Raw genomic sequence first — 17,373 nt, 5'->3', positions numbered from 1 at the left:
TTTATGTAAATTGCACAAAAATTTAAACAAAAGGCCAACGAAAATGTATGTCTCCCATTCTATATGAAACTCATAAGTACATTTTCTGTTCTTGTGGTTTTATTCTACTATAAAAGAGAAGGCAAGGATATAGAAATGAACCTAGTTTCTCATTCAGCAATCATTTTAAAATATATGTTATGCGCAATTCAATTCTGAACAATTTGATACCTTATTTATTACCTTACTCAAAAAACTTTTCAAGTTATCGTAAAAATACGTAAACTTTCCCCATAGAGTTCTGTGTTAACAGCAGCTGTTTAAGCCTCTTTTTCTCAGGTGCTGGTTTTTCGTTTTGCTCATTTTGCATGCGTGATATCTCAAAAAGTTTCTTATATATTTCGGTAAAACTTTTTATGCATTTTTGTCTGGTTTATTCTTATAACCTGAACTAAATTTATTATTTTCTTTAAATTATTTATTTATTTTTTTGAAATTTTATTAGTTAATATCAAAATTTAAAAAAAAATTGGCCAATTTTTTTTTTAATTTTTAATATTAACTTGTATTATTAGTTAAAATTTAGGTTCAGATCATAAAAATGAACTAGACAAACATTCATGAAAAGTTTTACGGAAGTATACAAGAAACTTTGAGATATCATGCATGAAAAACGAGAAACGGGTACCTGAGAAAAAGAGGCTTAAACAGCTGCTGTTAACATACATCTCTATGGGGAAAGTTTACGCATTTTTACGATAACTTGAAAAGTTTTTTGCGTATGGTAATAAATAAGATATCAAATTGTTCAGAATTAAATTATGCATAACATATATTTTTTCCAGAAAGTCGGAAATTTTGAAGGTTAAGGGTCTCTAGACCCCTTAAGGATACTGCAACCTTGCTTTGTATAATACTGCCGTGCTAAGCACATGAGTCGTTTTATCAAAATTAAGTTGTGATCATCGGGTGGTTATTTATCACATATATCACCTAAATATTATTGTTTCATAGTCGTTTGTCAATAGGAAATATTTTTTAAAAAATTCTGAAAAAATTGTATCTGGATTAAATGCATGTGGGCTCAAAACTTTAAATGTCAATATCTCATTTTCAACTTGGCTGCAGATACGACTTTTGCGCTTTGCACAGCAGAATCACTCTGATAAAATTTGTGTGTGAAAAATGACATAATGTCTTACTTTTAAAACAGATCTTTGAATAATGCCACATTTTCTAAGTAGATACCTACAACCGTTTTTGACTATATTAGTTTTTGTTATTTTTTATTTTGTTTACTTAATTTTTTTTCAAACATTGACTTTTAAACAATCTATCTCTTATTATTAAAGGTATTCAAACCAATAGCTGAACTATTAGGTGCAAGATTTGATTGTAGAATAATAAAAAGGTATGTTTTTTCCATAAAGGTTGCATGTGTTAAGTTTTCCTAACAAATGGTCTGTTGAAATATTAGTCAGAAAAATGAATTTATTTGTACTTTGTTTTTCATATGCTGTATAGTATTGAGGGATGTCTTAGAGTACTCAGATTTATATTTATGTCATCTTATCCATTGAACTTATTGAACTTTATTTATTTATATATATATATGTGCTTGTGTTTGTGCTACTGAATATAATGTAAATCTTTATAACTATTATTAAGTAGCAAATATTACGTTAGTTACATGAGCAATATTTAAAAAAAATATGTTCATAACATAGAATATTTAACAGTAAACACAAAATGTTCATTTTTAAAACATGAAATTTTTCTTTAAAATAAATAAAATTAAAATCTTTATCCAGCTTTAAAAAAAAATCATTATTCCCAGCCTCACTAACAGGTATTGATTCCTTAATTGGATTTTTTACCCTTATAGTTACAAATGCCATCTATTTCTTAATTATTATCTCTTGTTAGCTTTTTAATATTATTTTATTACATTTTATGCTAGACCATCCCAGTTGAACAACTGCTGAACTAGTATGACATGCAGATTCAGCTGATTTTAATTCTTCCCTTTGGAAATTCTTCATTTTATTGCTATTGATTTAATGATCCTTATTGTATTTCATGCAGTCAAAATTAATGGGATTTTTTTCAAGTTTTAAAAGTTCCTTTAAAGTTTACTACTGTCAGCTCCGTTTAAATGGGTAATGGATAAACGAATACCCCGCTTATACAAATAAAATTTCCCAGAACCGAATATTTCTTCGTAGACGCAATGTTAAAGATCCCCGCTTAATCGAATATTTTCCATGGATAATCGAACAATATTGATCAACTTTGGCAAATATTTTTGCTGAGAAAAAGTTTGGATAAATTATAAATAAATTAAGTAAGAACAATTATTGATTTAAAAATGTTAAGTAATAGTTTTCGCCGACAACGGACGAGAAGAACATCATTTCTATTCCATCAAAATGTTTCAACAATTCTATTGAATTTCTTTTGTCTTTGCCATTCCAAAAAAAAAGATAGCACAGTCGATAATTGAATTAAATAACACAAAGAAATATATACACAGTTTAGACGATAATAAATTAATGAATACCATAGACCCTCGTTTTAAGCGGGTATATTTTTTGCGGTTTCGATTATATGCAGTTTGAGATTTGATACCTTTATTTTATTTTACGGGGATTAGTTTCGCTTTTTACGCCAATGCAGCAATGCAAACAGAGAAAAGTTTCCCCTCTTTCAAAATCTAAACTTTTTATGATTGCAGATTGCACGTAATAAACTGCAATTTGGCATGCTAATAATCGAGCTTGTGCCACTGGAGACATTTTATGCGATCGGTTCCAGAGCTCTTTCCAGAAGTAAAGTTATTAAACATACAGTTCAGAACTCACTGGAATCAGAGCTTTCAGGAGTGACAAAGGAGGACAAAACCCACAATTAACCGACATCGGTGAAACACAACCAAATACGTTCACATTGAAAATTTTGAGCTATTCCTAGAGAATAGAAATGATCTTTGTGGTTTGTTAGTGAAGGAAGATTCTATCATGGAAATGACGCAATTGATCATAGGTGCGTTAATGCTCTGCAAAGAATTACAGAGAAAAATTCTTAATGACTGCCAAAAGACTATATAGCCAGCTCTTTTTTACAAACAGAATACAAAATTAATTTATGTTTTCTAGAAAACATTCTCATATTTCATAGAAATCAATATAGGTACACATTAAACTTATTGTACAATTAGTCATCACAAGAATGAAGTATTTTTTTTAATCTGCAGAACCTAACCTCTATTTTAACACTAATATTAAGTCCTAATTTGCGCGGCACTTCTGTGGAAGGTAACCCTTGCTTAAAACGAGGGTCTACTGTATTAAATATAAAACACGGTAGACGAGGAGGGGAAAAAGGAATCAGAAAATGTGTTCAAAACATGTTCTCAAAAGACAAGTAATGAGCAAGCAATTTACTCTTATGGAATTTTTCAAAAAATAATGTACTTGAAAAAAGTGCCAAAACAAAGATTTCATAACTCAAGTTGTAAGTTACTATTTATATCTTTCGTACGTACTTGTAATATGTATACTAATCATTTAACAATTTTTTTGTTTATTTAGCTTATTTCAAAAACTTTTTACCAATAGCATTAATTACTCCACTTATGCAGCTATTGATTTATTATTTTTACATTTTAAGACAAATGTTGCCAATTTATAAAAGGTAACGAAAATTTCCCCTCTTTAATCAAGTAGTATTTCTCTGAACCAACGATATTCGATTAAGCGGGGCCGACAGTATATCTATTAAAGGCAGAGTTCATGCGCAATGTTTGGAAGTTGAAATTAAATTCATCATAGCCGTTTTCAAATTATCTGTTTTTCAAGGCAACATTTTGTTCTTAAGATTTCAATTTTAAGTTTGACAAACAAGCAAATTCTTTATCTGGGAAACAATTCTCGAACTTTTCACAAAGAATGGTCATTAACAGCATTAATTTTAATTTGCTAAAGATCTTGTATGAAGTTTGGTTCAGATAAAATTGTTCCATGTCAAACATTTAATTTTCTGTTAAAAAATTGAACATTTTTCTTTGTGCTAATTTAATGAAATGTGCAACTTTATTTTGTTAATGCTACTTTAGATAATTTTTAAACTATTAATTTTTATGTTTGTAATATGACTTTTGTAAATATTTTTTAATCTTACATCAATTCCTTTTTTAGAGGATATTTTCCAAAAGGTGGTGGTGTGGTAGAAATTACAGTTTATCCTGTAGAAGATTATTTAAAATCTGTTGAATTACTCAATCCTGGAGAAATCACTGATATAACTGGGATATCATTTGTTGCTGGAGTCTTGCCCTTGAAAGTAGGTATATGTTTGGTCGAAAATTTATTTCATTTTAATGGATGTGTGCCATTTTGTGTGGAAAAATTTGTTTAGGATACAGTGACCTCTCACTTATACGCGGCCAAAGGGGACAACAAAATTTTTTCTCACACAAGTGAGATTTGCGCATAAGTGAAAAACCCAAAAATAAGCTTAAATGCAATAAGTTAACATCAGTTATACTTTTACTAATAGTACACTACAAATACTAATGAATAAATATGCGCATAATTTCAGTTCATGCATTGTAATTAATAAAAATGCATTATTTGAAGTTTCATGTTTTGTCATTTTTTATAAACTCTACAGTACGTAGCAAATTCCCCAAAGCCAAAAAAATGTCGTGTGATCAGAGCTATATGTCTACGGGGATGCAAAAGATCCTCGATAGACTATGTCAATGCTTACCGCTTGACCACAACTTTTAGTGACGTCAACCTTTTCGTATGTAACCCCCGTTCTCCCCTCTCGAAGTCAATCACAAAACTAATTCCATCCTCAATCGCACATTTGTGTGAAAAAGAATGCGTTCTTGGAAGAATCCTAACTATGGAATGAAGGCATGTGAATGCATTCCTAGAGACAGAACAAGAAAGGTACAAATCTTCCGATAAGCAAAGCATAAATACGCGATTTAACTAAAACTTGAAAAAAAATTTATTGCGTATAAGTGAAAGGTGCATTTTAGGCTTTGCTTACAAATGAATAAGACTTAACATTGTTTTCCTATATTGCTGGCTGGGACCAGCGCTCGTAGAAAAACGTTCATTAGTGAAAAACGCAGAGGTCGCGAATAAGTGAGAGATCACTGTACTTTGAGATTAGAATTCTACATTCATCATGTTATAGAACTTAAAATGGAAAATTTTAACTACGAAATTATACTTGTAACCAGTGATGTTCCTGTCAATTTTTTTGAAGGTGTACTCCCAGTAATCCATTACGCACAATATGTGTATGTGATCATATACACAGTAGGGTAACAAACCCAGTAATTGGCAGGTCACCAGTGATTTGCACTTCCAACAAAAATGTCCTAAAATTAGGTTTGTACCAAATCTTTTAAAAGTAGAAGGCCATATACCAACTGAATGTACATGTACTTTAAAGATTATAACTTCAATTCATGTTACTAGATGGTGGCAGTGCATAGGAAAGAGAAAAAATTGTGACTTGTGTCAAATCAGCCATTTTTGTTCCAAAAGCTTCTTCTCTGGCTTAAGGAAAGCATGCATCCATTAAAATCTGACTTAAAATTTATTTTAAATTTTGGTTGTCGAAAGTTTTGTTTAGTTGAAAGATGTTACTTTGAGAGGGTAAGAAGTAAATTTTTTTCTCTTTTTGGATTTTGAAGAAATGATGGATGCCATTTAGTGGTGCTTCAGTTTTGCTAGTCCCCAGTAATTGACATGTGCTTATAGTCCCTAAGTGTTGTGCAACCTGTCACTAGTTTGATTTCTAGTACTTTTGCAGCAAAAATATTATATGGGTACATCATTGATTCGAATTCTCCAGAATCTACTGTTAAATTTAAAAAAAAAAAAAAACAATGAAAAACAAATATGTTTGGCCATCACAGTCAGATATTGCGGCTGTATTGAACTGTTCCATTTTTTGTGGTCCCTTTGAATCATCGGTTTAATATTCCTTTTTGTGTGAAAACAGCAAACATTCTTCAAATCAAAACTACATGTTGACTGATGAAACAGCAATAATCTCAATATTTTTTTTCATGTAACATTACAAATTTTTTCATCCCTAAAATAAGTTTTTTAACGTCAAGATGTGTGATTTAGCATTAAATTAATGCAAAATTACCTACTTTAAATTAACATCATTTGTGTTTCTTATGATGATGAAATTTGTATGTAAACTTAATAGAACTGGAAAATCTTTTTATTTTTCACTTTAACATATGCCAATCACTGGATCACAAGATGTCATGCGGTGGAGGGGGGGGGGGGTATCAGGTGCCAATTACCGCTGATTTTGGTAACCAATTATACATATATTTTTATTAAAATATCTATTCAAATACGTTTGCTTTTAGTGAACTGAACAGCGGCATAGATGTACATTCTTTGATACAAAAATATTTACAAGTAAATAATTCTTTTTTGAGAAATGAAAACAGAGGTATGTTTAAGGAAAAACTCTTAAAGTGCCCATTACTGGGGTTGTTACCCTATGTCATAATATGAAAATTTATGAAGCTTGAGGGTATACGATAGGTATCTAAAAAATGTTTGAGAGTATAAGGCGTATTGGAGTATAATGGGAACACCACTGCTTGTAACACTCAAAATAGCTTCTGTTCTGTTATGTGTTTCCCTTGAAAATTATTGCACCATCCCTCTTGTTGACATGTCCATTTTTACATGGTCATCATGATTTGTGAATCTCTTAAGAATCATGTGAAAGGCTGCTCGTTTGTTTAGCACTCCAGACTTATTTGCTCCAACAACAATCTGAGAGTCATAGTAATTTATTCCAGAGTTATTTTTAATACCCCTGCAAGAATATTTCATGGAATGAAAATCAAAGACTTGCCTCAAAAATTTAGTCAGATATATTTTCATGACTTGTATTTTGAAATAAAATTTAGCATTGTTTATGATGGAGGAAAAAGTATTTAGAATTTTAAAAATATTTCCTAGTCACAAGCTAAGTTCGAGTAGATTAAAATGCTACTTTGCGACATTTCTATGTCACAACCGATCACGTGAGCGAGAATCTCGATCTTGCAAACTGACGAGCTTGGAATGACCGCCCAGCTTACTAGGATCCAACGTGAAACTTTTGATGGCGAGGTATGAAACTTTTTATTGAAGGCATCACCTTGGATTTATTGTTTTGAACCTGTAGCAGAAGCAAAATATGTAACTGAAAAGTTAAATTTAATTTTACTTGAATTTAAAAGACGCTAAGGCCATGATAAATCACTGAATTAGTTTTTGAACATTTCGACAATTTACACATTTATTTAATCACAGAAATTTTCTTACAATAAGATTTCATACAAATACAGTCGAGCTTCGAAAATCTGAGTCTCCCAATTCCGAGGTTCCGCTTAATTTGAGGCATCAAAAATTTCGTCTCTGCTTGCTCTTAAGAATACAGTCATTATCTTTCCTGGAATATCACTGTCATTTTCAGTCACCCACCTATCCACAACTCTTTGTACTCTTATCATATTCTGAAAGAAATTTAGTAGGTGGCAAGGGGTTGGTTTAAAAGGTTTAGTAAACTTGTTGTACGACCCTTTTCTTTCCTAAGACTCCAAGTTCCCTAATGTTTATTGTGTACAATGAGGTTACGGGTCTTCTTTCTCTGTAAATTGAACATTGCTCTGTCATTTTTTTGCATCCAGCCTGTTCCCCATTCTTATCGTTTTCGATACTCGGTGTAAACAATAGAGATTTTGTGTGAAACTGCAAGTTGCTTTTAGCTGCATGTGCTAAAAATAAATGGAAAAAATAAAATTGAATTCTTATCTATGATAACTAAGTCAGAAGCTATCAAAAGTTTAAATGCTGGCGAACAATAAAAAGTGTTGCTCCTATTGGAGAAGTAACAGTCGGAGACTGATGACACAATCAGGTCAACATTGAGCAGTTTTGTTCACAGAAGTGCAGTGAAACAGCAGCAAAAAAGCGAATAACAATAGATCACCTGATTTGGAAAAATCAGCAGTGTAATAAAGGAACTCATGTAAGTGGTTCCATCCTTTAGGAAGAGGCTGTATTTTTCAAGCATAAAGAAGGAGGAGATTTCAAGGGGTAAGTGTTTGTTAGTTAGACCAGCGGTAAAAACATTATAGTACGTGTCAGCTTAATATATGCAGCAAAAAACTCAGCAGTACTTCCATTCCAAAACAAAATGAAAAGATTATATTGGCCGAAAAACTCATTTCTGGTCAATTGTACAATTGGGACAAAACTGGCTTGAATTTCAAAATGTTGCCCTCAAAATTGCTTACTTCAAAAAATGAAAAGTCAGCTCCAGGCCACAAAAAAAAAAAAAAAAAAAAAAGGATGGAGCGATAAACCATTTTAACATGTGACAATGCACCTGGAACTCACCGATATTGGAAAATCTACCAAGTCCAGAATTTTAAAAAATCATCAGCAACGAAGCCCGGCCAGTGAACTATAAAAATCTAAAGAAGTAATTAATAGAATTAAGAAATTTTCAAAATATGATTTTTGGAACATTTTGTTCTTGAAACAATAAAGAAATTAAAGCAAAAAAAAAAAAAAAAAAGTCAACTGTGCAAAGAATACTTTTAGATAAAGGTGTGGTGAAATCTATACTGTATTTTATCCCCATAATGTGACAAGTTTAATGAAGCCATTGAATTAGGGTCTGCTAAGGAATTTGTAGGAAAATATTGATACAGTTTACTCTGGAACATTTAGTTCACTCTGATTAAAGGTGTTCAGAACATTTTTAAAACTCTCAACATGAGAGACATTGGTTTATTTGATAACAGATTCTTGGGGGGGAAATTCAACCGACAACAATAAGTAAGTCCTTGGGTAAACTTTTACCTAGAATTGTAATATCCGTCAAAAAGCTCTGTGACGATATGGAAAACAATATTTTAGAAGTTTTGGTAAAAGAATTACCAGATTGTTTAAAATTTAGAAACAGTTGATATTCACAATAGGTTATACAGTGATGAAATGTTAGAAATTGTAGAATCTGCCATTATAGAAATGCTAGAAGGTAGGGAGGAATGTTATGATACAGATAAAAACGATTCTCAGCCATTAGAAAACAAAATCTCTCACAGTGAAGGTTCTGCAGCATTAGAACTTGCTTTGAAATATGTAGAACAACAAAATGAAGCCACCCCAGCTGACAACCCAGCTTTTTTCATATCGTAACTTTGAACTTTGGTTGAGACATTTTTAGACCCAACTCAAAACATTGCAATAGCTACTTGTATATAGGATAATACCATCAACAAACATTATAAATATGTCTGTTTGTTCAGTAAGTTACCCCCTATAGCCAGGGCTACGGCAGAAATACATGAAATACACCGCCAGCTCAGTCAATTCCAGCCGAGAACTGCAGTCCTCAGCTGGAATTGACTGAGCTGGCGGTGTATTTCATGTTTGTCTGTTTGTTTTTGCAAGTTTTGTCATGTCTGTTCAAATTGCTTACAAAGTAATGGCAATGAATTTAAAAAATGAAAAAAAAAAAAAAAAAATAGCATTTTCTACTCATCAAATTTTTTTAGATACCTACTAATGACATTTTGTACCAGCTGAAGTATAAATTCTCTAGTTTTGGGGAGAAAGTACCAATCATTTTGCTATAATTAATAAAGAAACCACGCCAAATCAGTATTTTAACTATACATTTCAAATAATATTTGAAATACAAAGAACAAAAACATTTCATTGTAGAAATGTTTTATGAAAATTGTTTGAAAGGGCGAGACGAAGCAGAGTTGTCTCACAAATTATTGCGTACTTCACTAGCTTTATGTTATATTTATGGAAAATCATCTGAAGTCTTTTTTTTTTTTTTTTGTAATTTTTGCTACATTACTTGTTTATGCAGTTTTATTTTCATCATTCTAAAATATTTTCTGTGCTATATATTTCATATTTTACCCATTCTAATATAAACACAATTTTTTAGTTTATTAAGTTTCTTTCAATTTAAGTTGATTAAGTTCATCTGCATTGATCTAGATTTTTCAAATAATGTTCCTTGCAATTTTACTTAGTAATTTTTTTTTTTTTTTTTTTTTTCAAGTTAGCTCATGAAATGGCTGATTCAGCAACTTGTAATTTGCAGCAGAAATTCTCAAAAGTGCCAATAAAAATTGAACGACTAAAAGAGCCAGCACATCTAGCAGAAGGGAATGGCACTGGCATAGTGTATGTATTCAATAAGAAGGTTTTTTAACCCCAATATTTTTAACTTTGCGTTTGAGTTTAAAAATAACCACCACTTTTGACAAGTGGTGTTCTTTGAATGCATAAATTATTCACATAGTTTTTTTTTAATGCACAAACAACTTATTTTAGTTCTATGCAATAATGTTATTAAGCTAGAATAAACTTTGAATAAATAAACTGTTAATTTTTATTACACAGTTTTTATAAAAAGTTAGAGGCTTTATAATCAAGTTATCTGTTGAAAATTTCTTTTTCTTATTTTCTTTTTACATAATTTGATGTTCTCAAATTTCTTCCTTTGCATTTGCTCAGTAATAATAAACTTTTTCTTTCAGACTTGTGGCTAAAACCAGTACTGGTTGCCTAATTGGTAGCGGAGCTTTGGGAAAAAGAGGTAAAAAACATTGAAAATTATTAAAATTTCTTGCAATAAATAATAATAGTTTTTAAATTCCCTTAGAAATTGCTACAGATTCACTTATTCTTTATTTGCAATACATCTATGGAGACATTATATATTTTAAACTGGAGTGGCTACTACGTGGCAGATTGAGATTCATATTGTGGCCTTTGAAGCTTACTGTAATAAAGTTGCGAAATTATTATGGAAAAGATTAAAAAATTAAAACTGGCCTCATCTTCCTTCTTCCTCTTTTCATGTGAACCAAAAATATGCTTAGCAAAGCACTAAATTACTAATAATGCAACTTAATTTTCACGTACTTCACAAAGTGTTGTACTTTGCAAGAATTTTAAGATCAAAAACTTTTTTCACCTTCTTACCTTCCGATAGCAAAATAGGCATCTCACACACACAGGAGGTGGTGGCCAAATCTCGTGATGACTAAATTGAGCTTCGAATTTAAAAACCGATTTTAGGGTTTTAGAAACAATCATGTGCTTTTCGTTAATTTGTAACACCTTCCACTTTCAACGTGAGTTTATTGCCAGGAAGGCAACAATAGGAACATTGTGAACTGTGTTGTGACACAGTTAAGAGATAAATTCCGTCAAGTTGATTTGGAAGAGTTCTGTAAGAGGTACTTGGACACAAATAGTTACCCTCAATCACTGGCGTAGCCAAAATTTACCTTAAGGGGAGGGGTTCATAACACTCCTTGCCTGTATATAAACTTCCATATTAAGATTTACACCATGTTTAAAAAGGTATTCTGGTGGCTTGACCCCCCCCCCCCCAAGACCACTACCCTCAGTTTTACAAACATACTCGGTCAATGACTTCACTATTTAGAAGCACTTACTGCACCTGAACTGCACTTTAGGTGCATTAAGCACACAAAACTCGGTTGAAAACACAATATCAGTTATGATTCATAATCTTAGAAAAATAAATAAATATACATATTTTTAAATTCTTCGTTACACCAGACAAGTAATCAAACACACATAATTTTTTTGACAGTGTTGCTCTTATTATTTGCCATCTAAAATTCTACTTCGTTTACATCCCCATTTTTTTTATCCTACTCTTTTTACATTACAAAGGCATATGCTTGATCAGAGTTAAAGTTTTGAGCATCTAAATTTGGTTTTGGAAAAGACAATCGTTTTTAATATGTTAATCATATTTTTCTTGTGTAATGAAATTACGTTAAAAAATCTGATACCAGTCATACACACAGACAGCTATAATGCATCATAGTAATATTTGGAAGTTGTTATGCAGGACTTATTCTTTTTTACAAAGATTTGTGAAATGAAATAAGATGTTGCTTTTTGAATTATTTTTTCTTTTCCATCTTTCTTCCACTTGAAACTGTTTCAATTGAACTTAATACACATATGTATTGATTTCAGGAGTGACTTCTTCTGTTGTTGGAGCTTCGGCAGCTAAGGATTTGTTGGATGATTGTGATAGAAAAGCATGTGTTGACAGCTATCTTCAAGACCAAGTTAGTAGTTTTTGCATTTTATATCTTTCAAAAATAAAACGTGCTGCGTCAAATCTGTCAACCACAACACATTTAGATGATTGGTTTTGCAGATTGGAACATTAAAAGTTGCAGTTAAACTATTTTTTGACTTTGGAGTGTATTTTTCATTTTTATCTGGAGCTTCATTAAAATTTTTGGGAAACTCTTTAAGACATTAATACAAAACATTAAAAAATATAGTTAATTTTTCTAATCAAGATTTGTTTTTTAATGTTGTGGAAACTGAATTAATGTTTCATTCATGTATTTCATGTATTCTTCATGCATTTCATGTTTGTCTTCTGGAACTACCTAAAGCATAGTTTTTACAATTAGTTTGAATAAGTAAATGCACAATTTTGGTTTGTGAGCTATTTTCTTCCAATAGCATTTTGATAAGTAGGATCGACTTTCTAATATGTTAAATGTTGAATCCAATAAAAATTATATCTTTGAGATGTTACTTTGATTGAATAAAAGGGAATGATAATGTGGATAAACCCATATACAACTCTAAATTTTAAACTTGATATGATTAATATGATATATAAAATATTTTTGGGAACATGCTGCAATGCTTTGTTTTATGGATATTTTGCTGAGGTTGTGTATGTGTAAATTGCTACAGTTTTTAGTTAATTATTTTTTGCATGCTTATTAGTAGTGTATAAATATTATTAAAGATCACGTAAATCTCTGCTTTGTTTTGGCCCAAAAAAAAAAAAAAAACACACACACACACACTCAAGTGTATATGCACATTGAGAAAAATGTTATCATGATATTGCATTTTTTAAATTACTGTATGATTAAGCTAAAAAAATAATTATAGATCTGGTGATTATCTATCCAAGTCAACTTTCAATTTACGTTTCTTTATTTTAGTTGATTATTACAATACACTGTACTCCTGATTATCCGTGCTAATCATGCACGGATGTACATGGATAATCGAAAAACATGTATAATCCGAAAATGACCGAGCATGCAGAAAAGTATGTATTTGGACTTTATAAGTAAAGTACACGGTGGTATATAAAATACTTTGAGTTGAATTGCCATACTCTACTAATACATTAGTATTTAATAAAATTTGGCGTAATTTTTAGCTTTAATTAATTATATATTTTTCAATTTAAATTTTTGGCTGCACGGATAATCGGGAGTACTGTGTATGAAATCTGAATTTTGCATACATTTTTACAAATTTGCTTTTATTTTTGTTACATAAAAATAATGCAAAGCTGAAAGTTCAGGTCACAAAAGTCATACATTTGAAACTTTTTTTTTACTTCTTTTATGTTCTTTTTTTTCCCCGCAGCTTGTCATCTTTATGGCTTTAGCTAAAGGCATCTCTAAAGTAAATATTGGAAAAGTTACATTGCATACAAAGACTGCTGTTTTTATAGCTGAATTAATGACAGAGGTAAGAGCTCAAATTCATAAGAGTACTTTATTACTCTTGAAATTAAGAAACATATTATGAGACCTGTGTCCAAGACTTGGAAAAGGGAGGGGTTCAACCATTTTTTCCTTTATAACTTACATTGTCAAAGGAAAACCAACCAAGCTTGTTGAATAGTTTATTGTGTTTGATAATTAGACTTTTTTTTTCACATTTTGTGTTTTTTGAAATAAAATCTTTTTTCGTACAGTTCAACATTTTCTGAAAAGTAGATAAAAGTTCACACATATTCCTTTTATGCCACCTAATGCTCATTCTTTTTTTTTTCTTTTTTTTTTTGCATCAAATAATATTTAACAGGAATTTAATAAAAATAGAAATTTTATACCAAACAATTACTGCTTCGCGTAGAAACATTCTTCAGATATGTGAATATGTCCAACACCAAAGGCGCATCCAAGGAAAGGAGTTTGAGGAAAAATCCCCCCTCCCCTCCCCCAAAAAATTCCTCTTTTGACCATTAAAAAAAAAAAAAACAAAGTAACCATTTCCCCTGTCCTTCTGATATATATACAATTTTTTGGCTACATCACTATCTACAACTTCCTTTAAATAATTTTGCCCTGCATGCTTAGGCCTCATTGACAAACTCTTCAGCCATTCTTTTTTGTTAAATTTTTTAAACATTTAGCAGCGAAAGTGATTGGGAATCTTACAATTCGGAAAAATGTTAAAGATGGAAAACTATTAAAGAAGATAAACACTGTATCAATGTATTAACTCTAAAATTAATTTAAACTTGAAATAAATTTTGGAAAATCGTTTAGTTATTCATTTTTTTCCAATGGGAAAGGTTTAACCCCTAAAACACTCCCCTTGGACACGGCTCTGCATATTATTATTACTAGTAATACTAACTTTCCTGAGTACAAAGATTAAAACATAATGGAACAAATTTTTGTAGAAATTTTCAACTTTATTTTAGACCAGAAATACTCAAGAAACTTGGAATTCTCTGTTACCCGCCACATTCGCTAGGCCCATTAACTAATTACTATTCGGACTCTGCATATTTAACACATTTACGTCAAAGATATTCAAAAGTTATATGTTTTTATACAAATTATCTATAAAACAAATTCTAAAAAGTAGACTCCCTGTGCTGAATAGGTACGCTAAGACATTGTTTCTTCTCGACGTATTTAGAATAATTATTACTAAAAATGTCCTTTGGACTCTTTAGTATAAATCATAATGACTGCAACAAGATTTCATCTGAAACTTTGGCATTTTCGAGGCAACTAGAATATAATATGCTGTGCAACATAAAGTAGGGGAATGTGTAGCAAAGTGAAATAGTGGTACAAATTAAAATGGAGTAATATTTACTCCTGCTTCCCTTTGGATATCCTATATCCAACAGTACTTGTACTGACGTGTTAGACATTGCCAGTTCAGAGGAGATAGGGTTACAGACAAACAAGCAGACACGCGCATGTTTTCAGAAGCATACTTTCGAAAGCAAAAAGTGTCAAATGAGATGTAAAATTAAGTTATTAAAAGTTACGAGCCAAATTAAAAAATACAAAATCTAACTTATATGGTTTCCCAAGTCCCCTACATTATATTTCGGGAAATAATCTGAGCTAAAAAATAATATCATGGCAAAAAATTTCAAAAATTTGCGACCAAAATTCAATGCCTTCAGTGGCAGCATTGAGCAACTGCAGGTGGCAAACAGGGGTTGCCGAACATTGGTTGCCCTTGATGGTTGCAAAAATAAAGCTCTTGCTGATTAAACGAGGACACACTGTATATTAGGACATTAATCCATTTAAACCTAACTAAGTTCAATGTTATTAGGGATCCTGCAAAAAATGGGATTAGAACCTATTTCTCTTTCAGAAGAATTACATGTGGTCGAAGTAAAAAAAGTAAAATATTTATATTTTTTTATTGTCATTGAAAAATAAATGTAAATATTATGCTGTGATGGTAAAAATATACACCACCAGCACGTACAATTTAAAAAAGCGCAACCTATGCACGCATACAGTATAATTTGAAACTGTTTTAGCCACTATATTTTCCCCAAAAGATGTAATTTGCTGCAAGTGTAAAGTGCTGTAAGTCACAAAATTCCACTTGCTTTTCATAGCTCTGTGAATATTTATTGTTCCTCTGTCAATGTTTTTGTATTCAAATCGTTTTTTCATGCTTGTGATTTCTCTAAATGCAATTAGGGGACTTGCGTATCGTATAAAAGTTAAATTTCATTTCTATTTTTTTTACACTTCAAATTTTTAATACCTTACCTTTGTATATTATATTGATCAGTTTTGAAACTTGAACTAGGCACCTAAGACTAACAGTTGCAGAAATAGAGGTCTTACAAGTTTAAATGTGCACACTGTTTAGATAGGACTATAAAATCGCATTCAAACAAATAATTTTTATCCCAATTAATGCCAATACTCTTATAAAATGTCCATTTCATTGAATTTTGTGACGAGCTTTTGAATTCACTGAAAGAAAGTTCTAAACAGGCTCCTAATTAATTATGTGTTTCTCTTTTTAATAGGCAAGGTTTACTTTTTCTGCAGATGAAACTCAGCAATGTATAATGGAATGCAAGGGAATAGGATTGCAGAGATAATGATCTATATGTGGACTTAGCAATGTATATTTATTATTAAATTAAGAAAACTTACTATAAATGTCTTAGGCTTTTCATTATTAATTGCTAATATCAGTTGCTATTTTAAATATTTTGTGTAGAAAAAGTTCAAGTTCGACTATGACATTTGTGTTTTTCTATAAAGAGTTGTAAAAGGATTTATTTTCGAATTTTTCGACTTAGTTCAGTATATTCATATAAATTTGCATTATGGTTCGTACTTGAGAAGTTTACGAAAAACATACCAGACTGCACTCATAACTTGTTCATTATTTTTTTGTGTTGTGGCATGAAAGAAATGTAAAGATTACCAAAATAAGTTTAGAGATTTGCTACGAATAAAAGTTGGTTTAATAAAATCTCATAATCACTTTATGCAAGGGTTCTCAACCTTTCCCACCCTGTGCCCCTCTTTATTGAACACTGATGTGAAATCAATATAAGTAGTACAACTGAAAATGTAAGCGAGTTAATAAACAAAAATCCATGTAATTTTATATACAAAATTGAATATTACTACAAATACTTAACTTTATTTTGAATATATTACATTTAGAACATAAGTTTATTAGGACAAATAAAATCCAAGAAACAAAGATATAAATACAGATTTTATTTTGCATTAATCCAGATTCTAGGTGAGGTTAGCATGCAACACTTTTACAACACTGAGTTTTCGACATGTTATTTGATATTTATGCCTGACTAAGTTTGAGTAAATTGTAGTTTTTACTTGTTTATTTAATTGTTTCTACACTCTAATTGATCAACTCAATTTTCTACGCTCAAACCATTGAAACTCTTATATTCCTTCCTGGGGGGGAGGGGGGGCGTCCATCTGGTTGAGAACCCCTGACTTAATGGATCTTAACGAGAATCGCAAAACTTATTAAAATGCATATAAGTTGGGGATTGCTGTTTTGAAACTCATTATCCTTGAGAGAAATGACACAAAAACTTGGCATTTGTGTGATGAAAACTCAAGGAGATATTCCATTTCAAAGTTTTAAAGGACCATACAGAAGATGAGATTGGAACTTATCGCTTTTTCAGAAGAATGACAGGTCGTCAAAGTAAGAAAAACAAGTATTTATATTT

At 30.9% G+C, this 17,373-nt stretch overlaps 1 protein-coding gene across 1 annotated transcript in view; it reads left to right on the top strand.

Moving 5' to 3' along the window:
- Positions 1-16,307, top strand: part of LOC129226826 (RNA 3'-terminal phosphate cyclase-like) — a 35,919-nt gene extending 19,612 nt beyond the window's left edge. Inside the window, exons 5-11 of the mRNA XM_054861459.1 lie at positions 1,332-1,390; positions 4,176-4,320; positions 10,114-10,238; positions 10,595-10,653; positions 12,078-12,172; positions 13,515-13,619; positions 16,180-16,307. Coding sequence (XP_054717434.1) covers positions 1,332-1,390; positions 4,176-4,320; positions 10,114-10,238; positions 10,595-10,653; positions 12,078-12,172; positions 13,515-13,619; positions 16,180-16,254 — 663 coding nt within the window. The 3' untranslated portion in view covers positions 16,255-16,307. The remainder of the gene's footprint in view (positions 1-1,331; positions 1,391-4,175; positions 4,321-10,113; positions 10,239-10,594; positions 10,654-12,077; positions 12,173-13,514; positions 13,620-16,179) is intronic.
- The last annotated feature ends 1,066 nt before the right edge of the window (positions 16,308-17,373 follow it).

The sequence above is a fragment of the Uloborus diversus genome, chromosome 1 (genome assembly GCF_026930045.1).
Source record: "Uloborus diversus isolate 005 chromosome 1, Udiv.v.3.1, whole genome shotgun sequence".
Classification (NCBI taxonomy): domain Eukaryota; kingdom Metazoa; phylum Arthropoda; class Arachnida; order Araneae; family Uloboridae; genus Uloborus; species Uloborus diversus.
Note: the sequence above shows the minus strand (reverse complement) of the source record. Positions and strands in the feature narration are given on the sequence as shown.